We start from the raw sequence: 27,219 nt of genomic DNA, 5'->3' as shown, positions 1-27,219 counted from the left end.
TGTAATAAGAGGTGTTACGTTATTAGTATATTTACATGTCATCATCATCATTATCTTCTCTTGTTGTTGTTTTTGTGTAATTGATAGATGATCAGCCATGTTTTTTTCAATACAACAGGGGTTCCACCCTAGACAAAAAATTGCAAATTTCAGCAGCTGAAGTAACTTAGTTGTAAGCAAGCAATGCAAATATATCTAATCATATAAAGCCTGTGGGAACAGACCAGGCAGTCATAGCAGTGAGAAGGAAAGGAAGCAAGACTGGTGCCATCTAATTACTCCAGAAGAGGTGGAGAAGAGAGAGCAGGAATGGGACAATTGGTAGGTTCGTTACGACCAGCATGTTTCTCACCTGATAAGAAATTTAAGTTTTACAGGAGGTTTGAGAGATGAAAAAACAAGAGTACTTGCATGGAAGCAGAAAATAAGGAGAAATGAATTAATAATCTTAAGTTCAGTTAATCCACAAAGCACCAATGTTGCGTATGAATGCATGCTCTCGCAGTGATATCCATTAATAAAATGTTCTCTAGCTTCAAGTTGTGTCAAGTGATTAACTGCCCACAAGCTTTCAGCAGAGATGTCCTCTGCTGTGGTCAAGTGGTTGACTGTTGTAACTGCCCACAAGCTTTCAGCAGAGATGTCCTCTGCGGTGGTCAAGTGGTTGACTGTTGTGTGGATGCCACTGCTGTGCTTATATAACCACGCTGTCACCAGTGACATCACTGGTGCTCAGTCCCACACCATATATGGTAATGTTTTGGTGGCATGGCCACTGAGCCTGCTTCAACTCCCCAACCACAGGATCTACATTTACATCTACATATATACTCCACTAGCCACCAAGTGGTGTGTGGTGGAGGGCACATTTCGCACCAAAGTCATATTGTCATATTCCCCCCCCCCCTCCCCCCCCCTGTTCCACTCGCGGATCATGCAAGGGCAAAATGACTGTCTGAATGCCTCAGTACGAGCTCTAATTTCCCTTATCTTTGAATGGTGATCATTATGCAATTTGAAAGTTGGTGGTAATAATATATGCTCTACAACCTCGGTGAAGATCGGATTTTGGAATATAGCGAGCAGTCCCTTCCGTTTAGTGTGCTGTCTATCTGCAAGTGTGTCCCTCTTCAAACTTTCTATGAGATTTGTAACGCACTCGCAAATGGCTAAATGTACCAGTCACGAATCTTGACACTCTTCTTTGGACCTTCTCAATCTCTTGAATCAGACCCAAGTGGTAAGGGTCCCATACAGAAGAACAATACTCGAAGACTGGATGAACTAACACGACTGACAGCTGAAATCTATTATTTACAAGTCAATATAACAGTCGCTGTGTGCAATAGCCTCTAAATCGAGGGTAACCTGAAACAGTCTAATGCCGTTGTCAATACCATCAACCAGATCATTTATGCAAATTGTAAAAAGCAGCGTACCTATTACGTTGCCCTGGGGCACACCTGAAGTTACGGTTGTTTCTGTTGAAGTCACCCCATTCAGGATGACATACTGCTCCCTATCTGTTATAAAACTTTCTATCCAACCACATATGTCATTGGATAGACCATAAGCACGCACTTTTTGGAGCAAGCGACAGTGCGGAACTGAGTTGAACGCCTTTCGAAAGTCGAGAAATATGGCACCAGCCTAGGAGCCGGTATCTAGAGGCTGTTGTATATCATGCACAAAGAGGGCCAGCTGTGTCTCGCATGACCAATGTTTCCTAAAACCATGCTAGTTTCTGCAGATGAGCTTCTCAGAGTCTATAAAGGTCATTATGTCTGAACACAAAATATGTTCCATGATTCTACAACAAATTGATGTCAGTGAAATTGGCTGGTAATTTTGTGCACCTGATTTTCTAAGCTTTTTATAGATTGCTGCGACCTGGGCCATCTTCCAGTCCCGTGGAACTTCCTGCTGTTCCAATTATCTCTGATAGATAACGGATAAGAATGGTGCTATATTTGTAGCATAGTCAACATATAATCTTACGGGGCTACCGTCTGGGCCAGATGCCTTCCTGGCATTTGAGGATTTTAACTGTTTTACAATCCCAGATACACTAAACACTAAGTCAGCCATCCTTACATTTGTTCGACAATTGAAAGGCGGAATGGTGCTGCAGTCCTCTACCGCAAACAAGTTTTTGAAAGCTAGGTTTAGAATTTTGGCCTTCTGTTTATCATCATCAGTTACATTGCCTGTACTATCAGCAAGAGAAGGTATTGAATTATTTGTAGCTTTCATAGATTCTACGTACGACCAAAATTTTTTGGAGTTATTTTTAGAATCTGCAGATAAAATATTGCTTTCAAATCCATTAAAAGAATCTCTCGTTGTCCTTCTGACAGCTGCTTTCATTTTGCATAATTTCTGTTTTTCAGTGGGGCAGTGACTATGTTTAAAATGACTGTGCAAAACTCTCTGCTTTCTCAGCAACTTCGTAATATGTTTGTTGTACCAAGGTGGATCCTTTCCGTCCCGTATATTTTTGCTAGGATCTACTTCTCTAGCACATGGTGGACAAAACCTTTAAATTCTGATCAATGATGCTCAATATCTTTGTATCCCGTGGTGAATGCTTGGAGCTGACTATGAAGATATTCATTAATGACACTTCTATTTGCTTTACCAAACAAGAAAACTCTACACTGCTTCTTTGGTTGTTTTTTTTTTTGCAACTTCCACTGACATAGAAGCCACAATGACATTATGGTTGCTAATACCTTCTTCTAGATAAACTTCCTCAAAAAGATCAGGTCTGTTTGTCGCCAAGATATCTAATATGTTCCCATCTCGAGTTGGTTTTCTAACCAATTGCTGAAGGTTGTACGTTGAGAGCGTTCCTAGAATAACTTTGCACAAATCTTTGCTTCTGCACCCTGTGATAAATGTGTAATTTTCCCAGTCAATGGATGCCAGATTAAAGTCTCCACCTATAACTAATGGATAATTTGGATATTTATTCCTGTGTACTCAAGACTTTCCCTGAAACGCTCTGCGATGTATGTTGCAGATGCTGGTGGTCTGTAAAATCATCCTAATGCAATGGTCAATCCTTGTCTGATTGACAGCTTTATCCAGACTATTTCACAATCCAACCAAGTATCAATCTCAACTGCATTTAAACAGCTTTCAACTGCAATGAACACACCACCTACCATAGCATCAGTCCTATCCTTCCTAAACATTGTCCAAACTGAGTTCAAAATTTCACTGCTTTTTATGTCCGGTTTCAACCAGCTTTCAGTACCTAATACAATATTGGCATTGCTATTGCTTATTTCGGAGAGTAACTCGGGGATCTTGCTACAGACACTTCGACAATTTACTAACATGAGATTAAGCATATTTAAATTCGGGCATACAGTACGTGACTACTAAAGCTCACAACAAGCTAAGGAATTTAAGCAGACAGCAAGGTGAGTTTTAGCTTTCTGCTAACTAAACCATATCATAGATACTCAACTGCAGCCCACTATGTTTATTGTGGGTGTTCTCTGATATTTTGATCTCTATTGCTTCATTTATTACGCTATCCCAGAAGCTGTTGGTCCATTTAATAATAGAAGTCTCATAGAATCCAATTCAGTTCTGTTTTCTAGTATATGTTGGTTCCACCTGATTTTTTTAGAATAGCATAGGCAGAAACACCTTTCATGTTCTATGTGGCACTGTTCAGTGCTGTGGACAGTCTGACAGACATAAAACTGCCCACATCCACATGGTATTTTGTATATTCCAGGTGTTCAGAAGTCTACATCATCTTTCACAGGCTTCATTAGTTTCTGGAACTTATCTGGGGGCCTGAAGACTGTTGATTGTATGTGTCTGCAGGAGATTATCAATCAGTCTTTCATTCTCATCCTGTCCGGTAAGTCTACCCTGACCCAGGGTTCTGGGTGACTTTTCTGAACTGTACCCCTTTCCCTAAAACTCTTGAGTCCTTTTCCTTCACCCCTCTTCTTTCCCCTCCAACTCCTCTGTCAGAAGAAGGAGCCACTGGCTCTGAAAGCTTGTAATAGTTAAATCCTTCTGTGTGTGTGTCCCCGTGCCACTGCTTGGTGAGTAGATTTTTTATCTATCTATTTATATTGTATATGTTTATATGTAACATATATTTCAAATATATAGTCTAAGTCCATCCAATTGTTCATTAGAGTATCGTGAAAAAATTTGAAGCATGTTGGTCAAGTGCTTTTTGAAATTTGTGGTGACAACATTGAAGACATCTTTTCTTTATATAATAGTACAGATTTGTAAAATGTGTGTTAAGATATTTGTATCCAGAAACATAAACTGGTCCAAATCTGGACTGAATTTCATGAGGAAAGAGAAGTGTTGCACCATGACTCTGTCGGTTACAATGAACAGCTCTTGCAAAACTCAGAAATACGATGTAATACAGAGGCAAGTGAGCATCAGCCTGAAGCTGAGACACCATTTCACAATAAGTTATACTGAGGGCAAATGAATGCATATTCAGAAAACGGATGAAGTGGAGGAAGCTAGCCAGCACCCCTAAAGGGTGAAATTGAGTGATACTAGAGCTGTGACTAGGCTCCTTCAGGAACTGACTGAACAAGGAAAGCAGAACAAATGAAGTCATCACTGCCCAATGGTGATACCTCGCTGTTACAGTCCATTATCTCTTCTGGTGCAGGGGTGCTTCTGTTGAAGTAGTGCTGGCCAGCAGACTCTCATAAACATCCCCCAAACCAGACTCCCTTGCCAACGTTCTCTGTGCATGGCCATATTGAGGTGGGTAAGCTATGCCAGACACTTCTGTCTCTTTCAGCTGCTGAATTCTAGGAGACGACTGTGGAACAAGATGAAGTACCTAGTCACATACCAAGGATTTTGTTTCTAGTAGGAGTGGGTGACCGCCTGAGCAGGAGACTGTGTACAGATGACTCAGTCCCTTCACACTGCTGGGTCTCCTTCTGCTGACAGGCTTCCCAGCAAGGAAGCAGCACCACCTTCTGACATGTGAATGACTGAGTTCTTTGCCGTAGTGGCTCACATGGTCAAGCCTGGGCTGTGGGATACCCCAGTCTCTGTTGCCGTAGAGCAGTGCCTGAAGGCTTTCATCATCACTGATCACTGCCCATTGCAGGCATATGTCTTCATCTTCAGTCAGGTTTGATGCTACAGTTTGAACACTTTCCATCCCGATGTGGTACATGGTGACCAAAACTTAGACAGGCTGCTGCAAGCAGCATCTGACAAACTTCAGAGCTGTTTCCCTGATGCCACTGCCCAACACCACAAGTATGTGCTGTGCTGTTTCCAAGTTGACTGTTGTTGACTATGGTGTTCAGTGACCCGGCAGTCACCAATGTGATTGAGTGGCAACAATCTCCCACCTGCTGTAATCCTGTGTCTGTTCTGAAGTAAATAAAGACTATTGTAAACAGGAATGTTTCAGTAATGACTCCCCAAGCAGTTCTAGCCATCACCACCTCTGCAACCCATGTCCCAGCAAGGAAGCAATACCACCTTCTGACATGTGAACGACTGAGTTCTTTGCCGCCCTGGAGTCATGTCCTGACCTCAACAGAACTATAAATAAATTAGGAAAACAGCAAATGAGATTTCAAGTTAAGAATTGCTACTAATCTGGTAGGAGGTGCATTAACACCAAAAAAAGAGAATAAAATTATACAGTAGCAGAGCAGGAAGAATAACTAACGAAATTAATAGGAGGTTACAGAAGGGAGGCAATTTCTACCAAACAATAAAACACCTGATTTGGAATAATGAAGTTTCAGAAAGAGCAAAACTCCTTATGTATAAGAATTATTACATCCCTATTGTCACCTATGGTGGAGAAACATGGACAATGACAGAAAGGGACTGGAGCAGCCTACAAGCAGGGGAAATGAAATTTCTCAGAGCAGTTAAGGGAAAAACAAGAATGGACAGAGTAAGGAATTTAGAGACTAGAAAGGACCTTAAACAAGAAAGTATGAGAGAAGAAATTGAAAGAAAGAGATTAAGATGGTATGGGCATGTTAAGAGGATGCATGGGCAGAGACTCCCCAAAATTATGAAAGAACTAAAGATGGACGGGAAAAGACCTAGAGGGCGCCCAAGAACACGGTGGAAAATGGGAGTGAGAATATCTGTAGAAAGGAGAGGTGTGACCTGGCAGCAAGTGGAGGAAGAAAAGTGGTGGGAGGACCAAGCCAAATGGAGAGGAATCGTCAACACCCAGACCCGGCAGTAGTTGGAGTGGGATTCGGATAGATAGTAGCAGAGCAATAATGATATGTCAGAGTAAAGAGTAAAAGGGCTTCATTAAGCGATGATGATAACAGTAAGAAAAATGTAGAAGAGTTATTGGTTTCTGGTAATTTGTTAGTGAAATATTTCTTGTTATATATTTATGCAGTTGCTGTAAAAGAAAGTTAATTAGTGAAATATTTCAGTTGCTGACAGGCATTGATAGATATCAACGGGGGGCAGGTGAAAATGTGTGCCCAACTGGGACTCGAACCTGGGATCTCCTGCTTACATGGCAGATGCTCTATCCATCTGAGCCACTGAGGGCACAGAGGATAATGCGACTGCAGGGACGGTCTCGTGCACGCTTCTTGCGAGACCCACATTCTCACCTTATAGGTCCACACACTACATTCGTAGTGTCCCTACCCAACACACTCATTACTTGTGGAAGACATTCTTACCAAGTCCCGTAAGAGTTTGGGTAATGTGTGTGCATCCACACAGAAGAGGAAGGAAGATCATGGCCGGTATTGGCAGAACTACACTCCTGGAAATTGAAATAAGAACACCGTGAATTCATTGTCCCAGGAAGGGGAAACTTTATTGACACATTCCTGGGGTCAGATACATCACATGATCACACTGACAGAACCACAGGCACATAGACACAGGCAACAGAGCATGCACAATGTCGGCACTAGTACAGTGTATATCCACCTTTCGCAGCAATGCAGGCTGCTATTCTCCCATGGAGACGATCGTAGAGATGCTGGATGTAGTCCTGTGGAACGGCTTGCCATGCCATTTCCACCTGGCACCTCAGTTGGACCAGCGTTCGTGCTGGACGTGCAGACCGCGTGAGACGACGCTTCATCCGGTCCCAAACATGCTCAATGGGGGACAGATCCGGAGATCTTGCTGGCCAGGGTAGTTGACTTACACCTTCTAGAGTACGTTGGGTGGCACGGGATACATGCGGACGTGCATTGTCCTGTTGGAACAGCAAGTTCCCTTGCCGGTCTAGGAATGGTAGAACGATGGGTTCGATGACGGTTTGGATGTACCGTGCACTATTCAGTGTCCCCTTGACGATCACCAGTGGTGTACGGCCAGTGTAGGAGATCGCTCCCCACACCATGATGCCGGGTGTTGGCCCTGTGTGCCTCAGTCGTATGCAGTCCTGATTGTGGCGCTCACCTGCACAGCGCCAAACACGCATACGACCATCATTGGCACCAAGGCAGAAACGATTCTCATCGCTGAAGACGACACGTCTCCATTCGTCCCTCCATTCATGCCTGTCGCGACACCACTGGAGGCGGTCTGCACGATGTTGGGGTGTGAGCGGAAGACGGCCTAACGGTGTGCGGGACCGTAGCCCAGCTTCATGGAGACGGTTGCGAATGGTCCTCGCCGATACCCCAGGAGCAACAGTGTCCCTAATTTGCTGGGAAGTGGCGGTGCGGTCCCCTACGGCACTGCGTAGGATCCTACGGTCTTGGCGAGCATCCGTGCGTCGCTGCGGTCCGGTCCCAGGTCGACGGGCACGTGCACCTTCCGCCGACCACTGGCGACAACATCGATGTACTGTGGAGACCCCACACCCCACGTGTTGAGCAATTCGGTGGTACGTCCACCCGGCCTCCCGCATGCCCACTATACGCCCTCGCTCAAAGTCCGTCAACTGCACATACGGTTCACGTCCACGCTGTCGCGGCATGCTACCAGTGTTAAAGACTGCGATGGAGCTCCGTATGCCACGGCAAACTGGCTGACACTGACGGCGGCGGTGCACAAATGCTGCGCAGCTAGCGCCATTCGACGGCCAACACCGCGGTTCCTGGTGTGTCCGCTGTGCCGTGCGTGTGATCATTGCTTGTACAGCCCTCTCGCAGTGTCCGGAGCAAGTATGGTGGGTCTGACACACCGGTGTCAATGTGTTCTTTTTTCCATTTCCAGGAGTGTATATACTTATATGGATATGGTGTCTGTTCTTTCAGACATATCCAAAAGAACAGACACCAAATCCATATAAGTATATATTTCTGGAAATACCGGCCATGACATTCCTTCCTCTTCTGTGCAGATGCACACATATTAACCGAACTCTTACGGGACTTGGTAAGAATGTCTTCATGAGTAATGAGTGTGCTGGGTAGGGACATTATGAATGTAGTGTGTGGATCTATAAGGTGAGAATGTGGGTCTCGTGGGAAACGTGCGCAAGGTAGTCCCTGCGGTCGCACTATCCTCTGTGCCCTCGGTGGCTCAGGTGGATAGAGCGTCTGCCATGTAAGCAAGAGATCCCGGGTTCGAGTCCTGGTCGTGGCACACATTTTCACCTGTCCCCATAGATACATATCAACGACTGTCAACTGCTGAAGGTATTAATATGTAATTCTAATTTCTTGTTTTATCTTCGCACAATTGCTGTAAAAGAAAGTTTGCATAAAAGTTGTAAATTTCTTTATTTTCTTGAACTCTTAGAGACACTCGTACACCATTCAAAAAATATATTTTAGTAAACATCACAGATGATTTGTCATGGTCATAGACAGGAAAGTTACTAAACAGGTCAGTGAGACTACATTTATTGGGCTGTGGATGGACAACACACTGTAATGTAATATTCAAAGAGATAAATCTGTGCAAAATGAGTGACTTGTGCTATGCGTTTAGAGTTCTCAGTCAAAGATGTAACATGACTACTATTGAAAATGCGTACATTGCTTTAGTTATCTCATTCATCCCTCTTGGCATCCCATTCTGTGGCTCTAAACACAAGAAAATATTTGTCAATCAAAAAATGAATTGTCTAATTCATGACAAGATTGCCACCATATACACCTACCAAGCCAATCTTCCAAGAACTGGGAATATTACATAAATTATGCGTATACATTCTAAAGACTGTTTCATTTGTCAATAATAATTTTCATATCTTTAAAACAGATAATGATGTGCATGCTCACCACACCTGTGGTGTTACCAATGTAATGCAATAGCTGTATGTATGCTTAACATGTACAACTCACTTGCTGTTGGAATTGTATGTCATTCTGCTGCAGAGCTCTGAGCAACATCATGGATTGTTCATAATGCACAACATCATTTAATGTTCCATGAATTAACAAAAATCTTTTGTACCGCAAATTCTCAACTTTGTTGGCTAAACCAGAGTCTACATAATGACTCACTTCTTCGTTCTTTGGATGTCCCATAAAACGTTCAGTATATATGGAATCTGAAAATGAATTCCTGTTGTTTAGTAAGATTTTTTAATTAATCTAAAAAAAAAGTTTTTGTCATTTTGTAATCTTGGGAACTGCATTTCACTAGTTAATTAAATCAATGCATGTCAGAGAAATGTGTGTTTTTAAACATCCAAAAGAAATTTAGACAACATAATGAACTGCAAGCCAAAGTAGGCAACAGAAGAAAGAAAAAATAATGTAAATATACTAGAGTAAATGACACATCACTCAGAACCATAACACAAGAGAAAAACCAGAGATATAAACCCTATAAAATAGCAAATATAGTTTCTCATAACTGAAAATAGGATTTCATGGTGGCGGATAAAGTGCTATATGAAGACAACTGAAAGGCAGAATATAGATACAAATAAGCCACAGGTCAAGTACAAAAACAAGAATGAATGAGTAAATCTATAAATATACTTAAAAAAAGAAAGAAACCATATCAGGCAGAGATGAAAGATTAACAGTTGTAGGAAAAGAAAAAAGAAGCAATGGACTAGGGCAAATAACTTATACTATAACTGGAATATATGAGTAAGCTTAAAACACTTTATCCTTGTAACACAGATACATGATAAACTGCTGTTGAATGCTTGGACTCTTATTTGTTCAATTACTTTTGTTAGTTCCTCTGTTTAAGTCAGAATACTTAAATGAGTAGAATGCAAAAATTGCACAAACATTGCTGAGAATCCTACAGTGAAGTATTTTATACCATACAGTTATGTATATCCATCTTTCTCTTCCTCCTCGCAACTGCATTCATTGGATTGCAGACTGTGCACCTGTTCAGATAACTACCTTGTCTTATCTGTGTGCCTCCCTCACCTTAGACCAGTACTGACTACTACTTTTCTGAATTTTGTTCCCACTATGGAGCAGAACGGCTCCACTTGTACTTGCTATCATCACAAGCAGTGGAAAAGCTGGGATGGATTACTGCAATAGGAATTGAGGCAGATTGCTATTCGCACATAGGGTATGTACTGAGTGGCAAACAAGAACATTGAAAGAAGATTGCTTGATGTTATTAGCTATCAAACTAAGTCCTTCATTAGAAACCCCGCCCCCCCCCCCCCCCCACACACACACACAAATATGTGTGTAACACACACACACACACACACACAAAAGGACCCTCATTTGTGCCTGTTGCCTGTCTGATACTCAGTGCCTCCTCTATGCTATTTATCCCACACTGTTCGCTATGAAAGTAACTTATGAGACTAAGAGACTGTAAATAATTTCTATTTTTGAGATGAATAATAGGATTGATGTGCAGAATGACAGACACATTGTCTGGGCATTATTTTGTAACTGAGTTGTAGAATACATTTTATGACTGAATATACCAGGGTCACTCCAAAAGAAATGCACACTATTTATTTTTTAAAATCCATCTTTCATTCTACATGTTTGAAAGTTTTAGAGTATGTAGATACATCCTTTAGGAACGATATTTTCATTTCTCCACATAATTTCCTTCCCTCTCAACTGCCTTACGCCATCTTGGAACCAGCGCCTCTATACCTGCACGGTAAAATTCTAGACCAACTTGTTGGAGCCACTGTTTGGCAACGTGGACAAGGGAGTCATCATCTTCAAACCTTGTTCAACAAAGAGAGTCTTTCAGTTTCCCAAAGTGTTGATAGTCACATGGAGCCAGGTCAGGACTGTAAGGCAGGTGTTTCAGTGTTGTCCATCTGAGTTTTGTGATTGCTTCCACGGTTTTTTGACTGACATGTGGCCGTGAATTGTCGTGCAACAGCAAAACATCCTGCTTTTGCCAAAGTGGTCGAACACGACTCAGTAGAGCTTGAAGTTTCTTCAATGTCGTCTCACATGCATCAGAATTTATGGGGGTTCCACTTTGCATGATGTCCACAAGCAAGAGTCCTTCGGAATCGAAAACACCTTAGCCGTAACTTTTCCAGCAGAAGATGTGGTTTTGAATTTTTTTTTTCTTGGGTGAATTTGCATGATGCCACTCCATTGATTGCCTCTTCGTCTTTGGTGAAAAATGATGGAGCCATGTTTCATCACCTGTCACAATTCTTCCAACAAATTCATCTCCACCATTCTTGTACTGTTCCAAAAGTTCACTGCATACCGTTTTTCTTGTTTCTTTGTGAGCCACTGTCAACGTCCTGGGAACCCACCTGGCACAAACCTTTTTTAACACCAACACTTTCAGTATTCTGCACACATTCCTTCCCCCATCCCAACATAGCATGACAGTTCGTTCACTGTGATGCATCTATCAGCAGTCACCAATTCGTTAACTCTCTACACCCTGTCTGGAGTGTGTGCAGTATGAGGCCTGCCGCTGCGAGGACAATCCTCAATATTGCCGTGCCTGCTTTCAATCACGTAACCTGCTTGCCCACCGACTAACTGTACTGTGATCGACAGTAGCATCTCCATACACCTTTTTCAACCTCTTGTGGATGTTTCCCACTGTCTCATTTTCACAGCACAGGAATTCTATGACAGCATGTTGCTTCTGATGAATGTCAAGTGTAGCAGCCATCTTGAAGACATGCTGTGATGGCGCCACTCACGGGAACAGGTTGAACTAAGTTTGAAAACAAGTGGGAAGGATGTATTTACACACTGTAAAACTTTCGCACATGCAGAATGAAAACTGTATTTTTACAAAAATAGTGTGCATTTCTTTTGGAGTGACCCTTGTACTTTCCTTAATCTTAAACGGCTACTCTGTCTGCAGAGACCTGAAACCAAGGGACCATGTACAAACCATCTGAATCACTCAATTGTATGAATTTGACTGTGTTTTGTCAATTAAAATTCAATTTCATGCAACATGAAAAAATTTAAGAACCTGGTATATTATTTTGGACATTGTAATTCTGTCAGAGACAGCAAAGGACTTGGAAGAGCAGTTGAATGGAATGGACAGTGTCTTGAAAGGAGGATATAAGATGAACATCAATAAAAGCAAAACAAGGATAATGGAATGTAGTCTAATTAAGTCGGGTGATGCTGAGGGAATTAGATTAGGAAATGAGGCACTTAAAGTAGTAAAGGAGTTTTGCTATTTGGGGAGCAAAATAACTGATGATGGTCGAAGTAGAGAGGATATAAAATGTAGGCTGGCAATGGCAAGGAAAGCGTTTCTGAAGAAGAGAAATTTGTTAACATCCAGTATTGATTTAAGTGTCAGGAAGTCATTTCTGAAAGTATTCGTATGGAGTGTAGCCATGTATGGAAGTGAAACATGGACGATAAATAGTTTGGACAAGAAGAGAATAGAAGCTTTCGAAATGTGGTGCTACAGAAGAATGCTGAAGATTAGATGGGTAGATCACATAACTAATGAGGAAGTATTGAATAGGATTGGGGAGAAGAGAAGTTTGTGGCACAACTTGACCAGAAGAAGGGATCGGTTGGTAGAACATGTTCTGAGGCATCAAGGGATCACCAATTTAGTATTGGAGGGCAGTGTGGAGGGTAAAAATTGTAGAGGGAGACCAAGAGATGAATACACTAAGCAGATTCAGAAGGATGTAGGTTGCAGTAGGTACTGGGAGATGAAAAAGCTTGCACAGGATAGAGTAGCATGGAGAGCTGCATCAAACCAGTCTCAGGACTGAAGACCACAACAACAACATATTATTTTGAGCAGAGATTTGTCATTAGAAGCAAAAGTGTTACTTAAAGACGCCTAAGAAGACTGCTGCCTTTTACAATACACCTAAATGACATTTTTGATAATGCCGCCACTTTCTAAGATTGTTTACTCTCATTTATAGAAATGCAGTCTCTCTAGAGAATTTGTGACTTCCAGAGGATCTGCACATTAATCAGTAGCTCATTAACTTGCAACCCTCTTTAATTACAAGAAAATAGTAAATAATGTGTTTAAGTATCAGTCACTAGTAACTAGAATCAGTGATGATGTGTGAATATTATGATGCAGCCATCAGAGTGACGTGCAGAATGGTCGTTCGAATCTTATAGTGAGAAGGATAAAGGCCAGAGTTCAGTTTACAATAAGGTACACTGGAGATTGGTCATTATGATACATTATAAAGGAAGCAGCTTCCTAGATCCTCGTATGTAACATTTTTGAATTAGTTCATGTGTCTGGTATCCATGGCCGAGAGCTATAATTGTGTGAATCTTTTTGTTGTGCCTATCGCAACTCAGCATCTCTGCTGTATGGTGAGTAGTAACTTTCCTTCTCTAATATTGTCACATTGCATCCTATTTCAGTTTCGACACACTGAGAAAGTTTAATAAGAACTGCACAATATTTGATGATTTATTTGGTTTGTATAACAGCATTACAGAAATTCTGACTGAATTTGAGTGAGAACTCCTAAAAGAATCATGTTGTCATTAAATATTTCAAGGTCTCCAGAATGTGCTTTTTAGAAGGAAGATTGGAACATTGAATTTAATGTCCCTTCAGTATCAAGATAATTAGAGAAGGACCACTAGTTTTGACTGTCTCAAGGATGGAGAAGGAAACCAGTGATGCCGTTTCAAAGGAACTATTCCAGCATTTGTATGGAGTGATTTAGGGAAACCATGAAAAACCTGAATCTGGATGGCTGGATGTGGGTTTGAATCATCATCCTCCTGAATATGAGTCCAGTATGCTAACCACTGCACCAACTCACTCAGTAACACGCTTTTTTGCATATGACTTAACAGATTGTACTTCATCTTGATCTTCAGTAATGTGAATACTTACCATAGTGCATCCAATCTGTGATAGGAGCCACAGATATTCCACACTTAAAAATATTTTGATGATCCTTCATTAATGCCATTGCAGTAACATATCCTCCATAGTTTTGTCCCCATATAGCAATTCTTCTTCTGTCAATGAATTTATATTGACTTTGTAGGTATCTGTAATGGAAAAATATTGTATATCAGTATATGTTTTTAGTTATTTCATGTGAAATTACTTTAAACAATAATGGGGAAGTGTAAAGATACAACAAAATCTATTAGTGTGAGTGCATTAATTCTGCATAACCTAAAATGCCATATTCACATTAAAAAATTACACAATTTTGTTGTGAGCGAATAGAGGAACTAGTAATTTTGCACTCAATTTTTCCTTCTGTGTCCAAGTATTCATCAATAATTATTTAGGGATCCAGAGAAAATGTAAATTAGCATGTCTTCAGGTGTTTTAAGCATGCTCCTCATTTCCTGATGAATTTTTACCCTGCATTGGTATGTGCACTGATTTGAAGCTTCCTGGAAGGTTAAAATTGTGTGCTAGACTGAACTCATACCTGGGACCTTTGGCTTTCAACACTACTGACTGAGCTCTCCAAGCACTATTCATGACCTCCTTTCACAACTTTACTTCCACCAGCATCTCATATTCTACCTTTCAAAATTTCTGTGTGTTGTCATGCATACCTAACAGGACTAACACTTTCTTCCAGGGGCACTAGTCGCACTAGATAGGCAATGGGTCATGAGCAGTGCTTGGATGATCAGTTGGCAGAGCACTTCTGTGAGAGACAAATGTACCAGGTTCAAGTCCCATCCAGCAATCAGTTTTATCCTGCCAAGAAGTTTCAGACTACTTGAGATTAAGAACACAGTTTATATGATAACAGCACCAGCCTTGATAATTACTAAAACAGCATAAAAGATATAACTTGATTTAATGTGACTTAGGTGAGAATAGTTTCATTACATTACATTACATGAACCATGTTTTTGAAGTAGTTTTGTATGATCAGTTGTCAACATGTTCCGTAGAAATAATAAAACATGTGGACTAATCTGTAAGCAGAGCCAGATCATACTAAACTCATTTGACTTTATGTACTGGAGAAAGTTTCAACCATGGAGAGGTTTCTGCTGAACTTGCTTTTTGATACTCAAAAGTGTTTGAAGTTCTTAAAAATGTGAAAAAGCTGTGCACCTTTTAATGTAGTAAGAAACAAGGAACATAAATAAGACAGCTAAATGCAGACATGTTAAACATATAATGCTTTATAGTAACCTGTAATGTGAAGCAAAATATTAGATAATAAGAGCTGAGCTTGCAGTTGCTTTCTGCAGTTTATGTTACATAATACAATCTTGAATCTCACCAAAAGGTCTGTTAACAGACAGTTAAACTATGGTACCTTAATTTTATTCACAATAAGGCATGCTTTTTTATATGCCATGGGCCTTGTCAGTCCAGCTATGCTGCCCACACGGTTTCTTAACAGTCTGAGCAGTTTCATTACATGCAACAGCAATGTGGATATATGTAGGGTATTTATCATTGTGCAGTATTATTCATAACAGTCAACAGGACAAATAACAAAGTGAGACAATGAGCAGAGGAGGAAATGTGAAGTGTAAATAATTGTAAATAAACCAGCATCTGCATTTCAGCAAAATATGAGGGCAGATTTAAAAAAAAAAAAAAAAAAAAAGAGAGAGAGGCAATGAGTTGTGTAACAGCTTAACCCACAGCCAGTGCAAGTATCGAATTTGGAAGGTCAGCAGCCATGGCCAACGTCCTGCTGATAGAAGTACACCCTCACTGTGTGCTTGTTTCCTTCATCACATTTCCACTTGCTGATGGCCTTGGACATTGATCAGCCTCCAGGAAGGTTTTGCAGTTTGACACACCAATACCTGATGCTGTACCTTCACTCATAACATGCTCAATTTCAGAGATCGCATGTCCATACAGTTCACAGGCCCATTTATAGAGGCCACCTGGGTCAACCCCATGGCATTCTCTGGTGAGCTGCCAAAGAAGCAGTATTATTCAAGTGATCACATATGAGTGCTTAGCCTATTCTGTAATCTGTATTGCTGTTTTCCATTCAATGTTTTCAGTGCTACACGCAACCTATACTTCATTGTATCTAACGTTGGATCTGTAAAGTACTATGTTCCATAAATCATGTTTATTCTTGCTATAACACCTGACAGGAAATGGATGCCAGTCACTGACCCTGTTCCCGAATTTTCTCCAGTGACACACAAACTCCACTCTTCTGCAAAGTCCGTGCTGAGTAGAGGCCCTTAAATCCTGGTCCACCTGAGTATGTCATAATCAGCACATGGTGCATGTCATGTGTCAGTTGTGGCTAGGAGTGTATTGATGCAGCCCTGGAGCCTTCATTGAAACTCTACTGGCTGTTTGACCATGATCCATGGATCTCTACCTGTTTGCTCAGATCAGCCAGCCACCAGCCATGCACCCCTGCTTTACAGCTGTCTGTTCAGACTTTGTCTCTAGACAATGCCATCGCTGCGATGCTGCTGCCTACCACAGAGTAGAAGACAGAAGATGCTGCTGGGTGCATTGTGTTGTGTCATAGCAGAGCCACACCTGGTGTCTGCACTGTTGCTATCGAGTCAGCACACCAAGTCACCATACCGCTCTATAACGAGCTTGCATCCCTGTGCCTCTAGCCATTGCTACACCTGCTGCTACAATGCCAGAAGATTGCATGAAGGCAGAAATGCATTTGAATGAATGTATGAATTTGGATGGATTAATTAAAGACTTCTTTGTGTTCATTCTCATGCCTGTCTGCAGCCACTTTTTACTGTTACATGGTGGAGCTAAGTAGAATGGACTAATAAAGAAGTTATTGTGTCCTCATCCATCCCATTTTTGGAAGAGAGCCATACCAACACCTTTTCTTCCCATAAAAAAACTGTCCTGTCTTTGTTAGGTTGTCATGCAAAACCAGCTCAATAGAGTAGAAAGAGTGCTCCAACTGAAACTGACAAAGATTTCTTTAGAAAAGGTATTCATTGTTCATTAAGCTGTTAAACTCTTTGAGAAGTAAGTTGATAATTTGAAGAACAGCTTCATTTTGCACCAAAGATAGATTTTTTTGTTCACAGAATATGTGATTGTCATGTCTGGAAAAGAAACCACATTTGTGGAAATGTGTATTGATAAAATGGAAACCCTGTTGTTGTTGTTGTTGTTGTTGTTGTTGTTGTGGCCTTCAGTCCAAAGACTGGTTTGATGCAGCTCTTTCTGCTATTCTTGTGTGAGCCTCTTCCTCTCTGCATAACTAATGCATCTTACATTTATTTGAACCTGCTTAATGTATTCAAGCATTAGTGTCCCTTTACAATTTTTACCCCCACACACTTCCGTCCATTAACAAATTGACAGTTCCTCAAGATGTGCCCTGTCAACCCATCTCTTCTTAAGCTGTGCCATCAGTTTCTTTTTGTCCTCTTTTTGATTCAGTACCCCCTCAGTTAATCAGTCTTCCCATCTGATCTTTGACATTCTTCTAAAGCACCATAGTTCAAAAGCTTCTATTCTCTTCTTGTTTGGAAACCCAAGATAACCAAAATGTAGATTGTCAGTCAGACATTGGATCCCTATTCACTTAAAATATTAATTACTTTGCAACAGTGTGCAAAACTTTTGTTGAAATAGATGGTACATTCTTGTAGAATAACTATGCAAAATATTTTGTGGAACAAAATCAGATCATGCTAGAAGAAATTATATCTACAGAAGTTCAAAATTTTAAGATATATTATTTTTGAAGCAAGAAAGATAAATTATAAACATTTATTTACCTTACCACATATATCTGATCAATTACTTCCTTATTTCCAAGGTTCTTATAAATTTCATACAGCATATCACTTCCTTTATTTCCAGATCCTCGACCATCAATGTAGGCTATGATATAGCTTCTGTTGCCAGACAGATATGTGTCCCAGTCAACAGAAAATTTATTTGTGACCATTGAGCTTCCTGGAGCTCCATCTCTACGAAGGTAAAGAGAGAAAAATAAAACTCATGCTTACACAGTACATACTTATTTGTGTATTATAGAGAACTGAACATTTGCTACGGATCATCATGCTCCATCATCATAAATGACAAGCGGGATCAGTTATTAGTTTTTAGCTTGTAAATTTGTTTCATTATAATTACAAAGTAAAAAAATATCCACATTAAATATCAAGGATAAATAAATGCAAACTAATTGATTACCAATACTGAAATAACTAAGTGTTGACGATATATACTGGGCAAATAACAAAGCCCACTCCAAACACAATAGTTGAATGTCATTGTCCTTAGTTGGCCTATAAGAAATAATAATAAGAAGAAGAAATGACGGGTTTGCTGGACAGGTTAGAGAGACTAGAGTTTATCAAGGAGTGGATACTGGACCAGATCACTTCTTATTGGCATCAGTAATCCACATCTATGCAAAATAGAGAAAACTGGTTAGGGATCAAAAGGGAGAACAAGTTCTTAAAGTTTTTCTTTTGGAAAATAGTAGCATAAGAGATTTCTAACAAAAGTGGATGACAAAAACATTAGCAAATTTAGAAGTGGTAGAAGACTAAGAACAAAAATGGAAAAACTTAAAAGCAGCTGTGTTGAGCATAACTAATGAGGTTCTGGGAAAGAAAGGAAAATACAGGAAACACAGAGGAGAAAAGATTTGGATGGCAGAGATGTAAACAGCAATTAAAGAAAATAAGAAGCTTTCAAGACATACATGAATAATTGCACTAATGGAAAATATAAATAGAAGAGAGATAATGCAAAATACATAACTCAGAAAGTGCATTTAGAATCATAGGAATGCTTTATCAGCTCTGCAGAGTAGACTGACTGTTGCTTATAAAGTGATGAAATCAATGAAAAGACAAGAAAATGACCATGTGTGTGTTAATATAGGAGAGAATGGATACGGAATTCATTATAAAAGGTTGTGGTATGATGATACTTTAATTCAGACATTACCTGAAGTGATTGACACATAAGGTGTGGATGATATTGGAGAGAACTAATGGAAGCTCTAAGTGCTGCAAAAAAACAGGAAAGCCAGTGATTTAGATGATATTCATATGGAACTGTGGAAATATGGTGATTATTTCTACATCAAAGACTTCTTCACATATTTAATCAATGTTTGAGGTATAAGAAGGTATCAAAAGACTGACTGAGAGCCAAAGTAATAACTATCTTTAAAAGGGGTGATAAAAATAAATTTAGTAACTGTTGAGGTATAAGCCTCCTGCATTAAGCCTACATGTTATATGCCAAAATCCTGAATATGAGACAAAAGTATCACGGGAAAGCTGATATCTGAAGAACTATCAAGTTTTAGAAAAGGATGATCAACTAATGACAATGTTTTCACTGTGCAACAAGTTATAAAAAAGAGATGAGTGTTCAACAGAGAACCCAACTTACTTTTGTGGCTTTTAAGAAACCATTTGATAATGTGAATAGAGAAATGCTATTGAATATCATTGCTGAATGAGGTTATCCATCTCATCTCATAAATAATGGAAATGAGCGTATGGCATCGTTGGCCGGGAGGCCCCTATTCATGGAAGTTTGACCGCCAAGTGCAAGTCTTATTTCATTCGACACCACATTGGACCACTTGAATGCTGGTGATGAGGATGAAATGGTGATGAGGACAGCACAACACCCAGTCCCTGATCGGAGAAAATTTACAACCCGACCAGGAATCGAACCCGTGCCCACTTGCATGGGAGACAAGCATGGTACCACCCAGCTAGGCAGGTGGACACTTAAATAATAGTAAGAGTCTATACAGAAACACTGAAATTATTTTAGATATGGGAAATATAACAAAAAGCCAATGAACACAAACAAAGGACTATGACAAGCATTGCCGTAATTCTCAAACACATTGAGAAAACTGTATGTATGTATATGTATATGGGGTGTTTAAAAAAGTGACAAATACTTTTAGAGGTGGTAGTACTCATAGAAAAAAGAAAAATAAATCCAATAAACATGGATCTGGAAATGCGTACTTTCTGAAATAAGTCCAATGAACATGGGCCCAGAAATGCATACTGTCTGTAATAAACATGTGTTTATGGGAAGTGTTCAACATGGTGTCCATTCATGACAATGCAATTCTCTGCCCTCCAGAATAAGGAATGATGCACCCTTTGAAGTATATCTGGTTGTTGTTGTACTTGCTGGCATGCACGTGACCCTGTATGTCTGCGTATCCTGAATTGGTATGGTGTAGACCAATTCCTTGAAGTGTTCCAATAACCAAAAGTTTAGGGAACTGAGGTCTGGGGAATGATCAGGCCAAGGTGTGGAACCTCCCTGACCAGTCCAGTGGTCCTGAAATGTCTGCATCAGATGTTAGTGCACATTGTGACAAAAATTTGCTGATGCACCATCTTGCATGAACCACATTTGTATTTGTTGCTGAAATGGCATAGCTTCCAGCAAGGTAGGCAAAACATTAATGAGAAAGTCGAGATAATGTGTGCCAGTTAACCTTTGTGGTAGCATGTATGGCCCTATTAATCTATTGCCAAGTGTGCCTGCTCATATGTTGATTAAGAACTGGTGCTGATGCCCTCTTTCCTGAATTGCTTGGGATTTAAATCTGTCCATATGTGCTGGTAATGGAAATTCACAACAGCATCTCCTGTGAACCCTGCCTCACCAGTAAATAAAATCTTGGACGTGAACAGTGAATCTGTGACATACTTCTGCAACAACCATTGTCAGAACTGCTGTCTCCATGATGATCCTGTGGCCTTAGGCCCTGAATGCACTGTAGATAATACTGGTACACAAGTTGTTCATGAAGTACCCCCACCCCCCGATAAGAGAGTAAAATGTGTCTCCGGCTGCTGCTGGCCATTGCTCACTGGTGCCAGGGGTTTCTTCCACTGAATGCAGAACACGCTCCTCCATGTCAGTCCTGTGGACTGTGCAGGGTCTTCCACTGTCAGTCTTCCCAGGTGCAAGGGTACCTGTGTCCCTCAGACACTGGTAAAGTCTGCCAAACAGCTTATCAGAGGGCACTTTGTGCTTTAGATATTTTTCAGTGTAGGGGGCATGGGCTTGCTGGCTATGTCCATTTGTTAAACCACAGAATATAATATCTGCCATTTCACTTGTTGAATAGTAGGCTTCCCCTGCTGACAAGTGGTGGAAGAGAGAAAATGTAAATGTACTCCACCATTTTTATGTACAAACAGTGCAATAACAGTAAACACATAGGTGAATCTGTGCTTGGAAGAAGGTAAAACACCATGATACAAACCCGGCATTGACAGTACTGTACAATAAGGCAACAAACATGACAAAAATTAAAATAACCTACAAAATGACTCAAACCACACAGCTGGTTGCAGACCACCTAATGGTAGGTAGAATATTGTGAGCAAGAGATCATAATACCCTGCCAACACATTTGATGGAGCACCAATGCAATGACTGTGCTAACATCCCCAACCAAGCATTGTGCAGCCCTTCCTATAAACAAGTATTTATCTCGGGAAATGTGCATTTTCAGATCCATTTTCATTGAACGTATTTTTCTTATTTCAGTGAGTACTAGCACTTCTCAAAGTATTCAACACATTTTTTGAACACCCTGTGTGTGTGTGTGTGTGTGTGTGTGTGTGTGTGTTTTCAACATTTTTCATTTATATATATTATCAGAAAATGAAAAATGTTGAACATAAATGCAGTTTTTTTAGATTGTGACACTAGACTAAATTTAATTTTATATGCAGATGACCTAAATCTGATTACAGAAGAATGAAAATGACCTTCAGATGAGAGTCTATAAGTTACAGTAGATAACCTCAGATTACAACCTAACATTGCTGCTAGAGAAATGAAAGTGATGGATTTCACGGCAGACTACCAGTAAGTTCTAAAATAGTCTTGAATAATAAAATCTTGGAGTGAGTAAAACATTTTAAATATCTAAAGTGTGTCATCAGTTATGAATAAAACCATAAAAGACCAAAAATTAAATAAATTTACTTCCATATGTTGTACTATCATAAAAAATTGCAGAATAAAGCCAGGAGAGAAACTCAGCTGAAGTTTTATTTAAAAAAAATAGCAGTACGAACCCTTATTTCTGGAAGCAAAGCATGGGTAACAACAAGATGCCAAAAAAGTAGAATACAGGCTCAAGAAGTGAGATTGCTAAGAAATGTGGAAGGATGAACAAGGGAAGATCAAAAAAGAGAAGAAGATATAAGGAAACATATATATAATCTAAATGATTATATATATAATCTGAATGAAAAAACAATTCAAGGGAAGTATGAGAAACTGGAAGGAATAAAACAGACCATATAGGTGGAGAAAGATTCCTGGTGAAGGAAATTATAAATGCACTGGAAGAAGAAATGTAGGAAGACAGTACAAAAGATGGAGTACCAAAACAGGCACTTGCCTAATACATAAGTGAAGAAAAAGAAGAAGAAATAATGGAGATAGTCAATAGACACATGAAACTTGATAAATGGTAAACTTTCAGAAGATTTATTACCTTATAGCTAGTATAAACAAATCCAAAAAACAGAGGAAAAATTTCCAGGAAATTTTGTTAGTAGTATAGGGAGAACATTACAAGGAGGTCCATGAAGAACAATGTGAAGTACATAAGACTAATTGAAAGTTAAAACAAAATTTAGTTACTAACATTTGAATGCAAGGATGACAACAGTAAGAGACTTGAACTGTGAACAAAGACAGACCAGAAAAATAAGTCACTGCTGGCCTTTAAAATTGTAATACCAAGGAGGATAGCAAATCATAAAATTTTACTTGTTATGCACATGCAATAGAAAATATTGTGTCAAGATATATCTGTTGTAACATTGGTCTCCAATGATGAGTAATTTTGAGGTGCTGCAGAGCTCAAATGTTGCCAGTAGCATCAAATATTGGCTATGGAGAAAACTTCATAAGGGAGGAAACATTCAACAGCAATACTTAACAGAGGTGACTACAATCTACAACCCAGTACCAGGATTTTTTCTCTTGTTTTAAGTGCCCAAACATGACCAAGCAGCATGATTTCTGTCCTTTCAAAACACCCTGTGGAAGTTTTCATGTTACACATCTTCCACTAAATTGTGCATCATCAGATTTAAGAGGTTGCTATACACATTTGACAACTCAGCATGTGCATTCTCTTCCTACAAGGAAATCATGTGCTTAGTGTCCACATGTCTTTCTCACTGTTGCCCAGGAGCAGTGGAACAGATTTCTGTTGATGGGTGAGTCATGGTTTAGTCTCTCTATCCATGTGGCACACTTCTGGGATATGTGTAATCCTGCTAGTATTATAAATAGAGACCAGTATGTTACTACAAGCTTTTCATTTCACTCACATTCATATTCACTGGTCAACAAATTGCCACATTCCCCTCTCCCTCCTGACATCCCACAAAACCCAGAACTCAGACCAACCCAGTACACTGTTTCCAACCTACTCACCAGAAAGCTTAATTTTACAGAAATTTCAGTCCTGCTCTACACAACCCAACTCCTACATGATTTCCAAAATTTATAAACTTAACAACACTAAATGTCCGATTGCAGCTGGTTAAGCCACACATAGTATCTTAGGTTTTATTACCAGCAGTTTCAGACTATCACTTACAGCCTTGCTTCATATTTCAAAGACAGAAACACTTCCTTTACTGTATCTCAACAATCCCCATCCCATCTCTGTAGCAATCCCTGCTCACAGCTGTTGACACTGCCTTCCTATACAACAGCACCCCCATGGTTATGGTCTTGGTACTGTAAAACACTACCTTCTCAATGCCTACCTGTATCCAGACCTATCACTTCATTCCTCATATCTTTACCCATAATTACCAATATATAAACAAATCTGTGGCATAGCCATGGGCATCCGTATGGCACCCTCACACATTGATCAGCCAAAACATTATTACCACCTATCTAATAGCTGGTATGTCCATCTTTTGTGGCAGTGCTTTGTGGCAATGAGGCCTTGGTGTATCTGTACACACACACACACACACACACACACACACACACACACCACCTAATTACCATTAATTCTGGGGAGGGGGTGGTGTGCTTTGATGCCATGTTCAATCACATCCCAGATATATTCGATTGGGTTCAGATCTGGTGAGTTGGGGGGCCCAGCACATCAATTGTAACTCACCACTGTGTTCCCTGAACCACTCCATCACACTTATGGCCTTGTGACCACTGCCGTCGGGAAACATGATTGTCATGAGGGTGTGTACGCGGTCTCCAATCAGTGTGCAATACTTCTTAGCTGTCATGGTGCCTTGCATGAGCTTTATTAGACCCATGGATGCCCATGTGAGTGTTCCCCACAGCATAAGGAGCACTGCCAGCTTGTCTGCATCCTGCAGTACATGTGTCAAGGAGCTGTTCCCCTGGAAGATGATGGATATGTGCCCACCTGTCAGCACGATGAAGAAGGTATTGGAATTCATCGGACCACGAAATGCTCTGCCACTGTGCCAGTGGTCAGTGCTGATGGTCATGTGCCCATTTCAGTCATAGTTGCCAATGTTGTGGTGTTAACATTGGCACATGCATGGGTTATCATCTGTGGAGGCCCATTGTTAAGTGTCCAGTGCTTCAGTGCACTTTGTCTTCAGACACATTTGTACTCTGCCAAGCATTAAAGTCTGGTAGTAGTTCCACCACAGTTCACCTTCTGTCCTGTTTTACTAGTCTGCCCAGTGTATAATGTCTGACATCTGTAATGAGGGGTGGCTGCCCAACCCCACAATGTCTGGACATGGTTTCACCACATGTTGAAGACAATCACCACAGCTCTCCTTGAACACCTGACAACTTGTGCAATTTCTGAAACACTCCTGCCAAGCCTCTGGGCCATCACAATCTGCTCTTGGTCAAACTCAGATAGATTTCATGCTTTCCCAGTTCTACAAAATCAAACAATGGAAAATCCAGGATGGAATGTAACAATATTATGAAAAGGATAGTTGCTACTCACCATATGGTGGAGATGCTGAGTCACAGATAGGCACAACAAAAAGACCATCACAAAATGAGCTTCCAAGAAGCCCTCGCCCTCCTCCCCCCCCCCCCCAATCAATCCCCCCCCCCACACCCCACACACACACACACACACACACACGCAAATGCAGCTCACACTCATATGACAACAGTCTCTGGCAGCAGAGGCCAGACCTGTTAGAGACTGTGGTCGTGTGTGTGTGTGTGTGTGTGTGTGTGTGTGTGTGTGTGTGTGTGTGTGTGTGGGCGCGCGCGCGCATCTGTTGCCTTTTTTTCAACAAAGGCCTTGTTGGCTGAAAGCTCATTTTGTGACAGTCTTTTTATTGTGCCTATCTGTGACTCAGCATCTCCAATATAAAGTGAGTAGCAAGCAAAAACCTCTCTGTCATTATTCCTGTAAGATGAACTGAACTGCAGGTTGCATTTGGAAGACATGCAGATAAAATGGTTCATACAGGTTTTAAGGCTGCCACTGAATGGTTGGTCAGATCATGTAATGTGCACAATATCTGTGGCAGAAAAAAATGTGTTAGGAAAGATTAAGTGCATATGTTGCAAGTGCCTGTTTTAGAAGAGGGAAATGTGTCTTTGGCATAGGTCTGCAACACAGATGAAACTGCTTTGTTTTGTAAGTCCATCACTGGCAATACACAGGTCAGCAGAAAAGAGAGCTCAACTAGTTTTTTATTTCATAATTATATACACTGTTTATTATATTCTTTATTGTAGCTTTGGATACTTATTATTCTATAATTGAGACTTCCAATAATTTGTTCTCCCCAATCATTCTGAATTATTGAGGTTTTACTGTATTTTGTCTCTTATCAGTCTTCTTTCTTGTGCAAAAGAACTGGGGAACTACTTTTCTTCATACATATTTTGTTAAAAATTATAGGAGGTTCATTTCATATAACTTTTCTCCAACCTCAACCTTTTCTAATGAAACACCGTAATATCCAGGAAACTGAATTCAGTTCTATTTTCTGAATTGTTTACTGTTATGCGTGCTTGTCTGAGGTCCTTTTCAACTTCTTTTATCCATTTTGTTTTTCACCTGTCTGAGTTGATGACTTTAGGAATTCGCTTTGAAATTCTGTTTTCATTCATCCTGTGGATATGTCCGTAGAAATGCATTCTTCTTTTCCTTATTGTATCCGTAATCTTATCTGTGTATTTATATAATTCTGATGTTGGTATCTTCTTCCAGATTCCTTGCTCTTGTATTGGGCCAAAAATTTTCCTGAGAATTTTCCGTTCTTGTTTCTCTATTTCTTTGATTTTAGTTTGCCCACCTCTTTGTGTTGTTTCAGATGCATACAGTGCCTCTGGAAGTACGACAGTGTTGTAGTGCCTCAATGAGTTTATATGATTTCTGTAGTTTTTTTATTTTTTCCTCATTGGCCTTTAGGTAGATCCCTGATGGCTGGATGATTTCTCCCAGGTACTTAAAGTGTGGTACTTGTATGATTTTCCCATGGATTGTCACAATAGGCAATTTGTCTTGTGGCACTCTTTCTATGTACTGGGTTTTCTCATACGAGATTTGCAGGCCAGTTCTTTGTGCAATTTTGTGTATCTTCTCTATGGCACTAGTGGCTTCTTTTCTATCATTTGTGAAGACTGCAAGGTCATCTGCAAAAGCTAAACACTTCACATTGAATCTATTATCTTTTCTAATGCCAATTTGGATTCCTTTGACTGCTTTTTTCCATGTCCTGATAATTTTTTCAAGAATGATATTAAAGAGTAATGGTGAAAGTCGGTCACCCTGTCGCACTCCAGTTTGGATTTCAAATGGTTCAGAGATAGCCCCCATAAATTTAACCTAAGGGACTGTGTCAGTTAATGTTTGCCAAATGATTGCTCTTGTCTTTCTGTCAATGCTGAATTCTTCCAGCATGTTGC

At 40.3% G+C, this 27,219-nt stretch overlaps 1 protein-coding gene across 2 annotated transcripts in view; it reads right to left on the bottom strand.

Annotated features, from left to right (window-relative positions):
- Positions 1-27,219, bottom strand: part of LOC124615475 (venom dipeptidyl peptidase 4-like) — a 193,087-nt gene that overhangs the window by 8,267 nt on the left and 157,601 nt on the right. For both annotated transcript variants that reach the window (XM_047143395.1, XM_047143396.1), the window contains exons 14-16: positions 18,054-18,248; positions 14,215-14,375; positions 9,270-9,478 (exon numbers count right to left, since the gene is read on the bottom strand). In XM_047143395.1, coding sequence (XP_046999351.1) covers positions 9,270-9,478; positions 14,215-14,375; positions 18,054-18,248 — 565 coding nt within the window. The remainder of the gene's footprint in view (positions 1-9,269; positions 9,479-14,214; positions 14,376-18,053; positions 18,249-27,219) is intronic.

Source organism: Schistocerca americana, chromosome 5 (genome assembly GCF_021461395.2).
Source record: "Schistocerca americana isolate TAMUIC-IGC-003095 chromosome 5, iqSchAmer2.1, whole genome shotgun sequence".
NCBI lineage: Eukaryota > Metazoa > Arthropoda > Insecta > Orthoptera > Acrididae > Schistocerca > Schistocerca americana.
The sequence above is the reverse complement of the archived record's forward strand: the minus strand, read 5'-3'. Positions and strand labels throughout refer to the sequence as shown.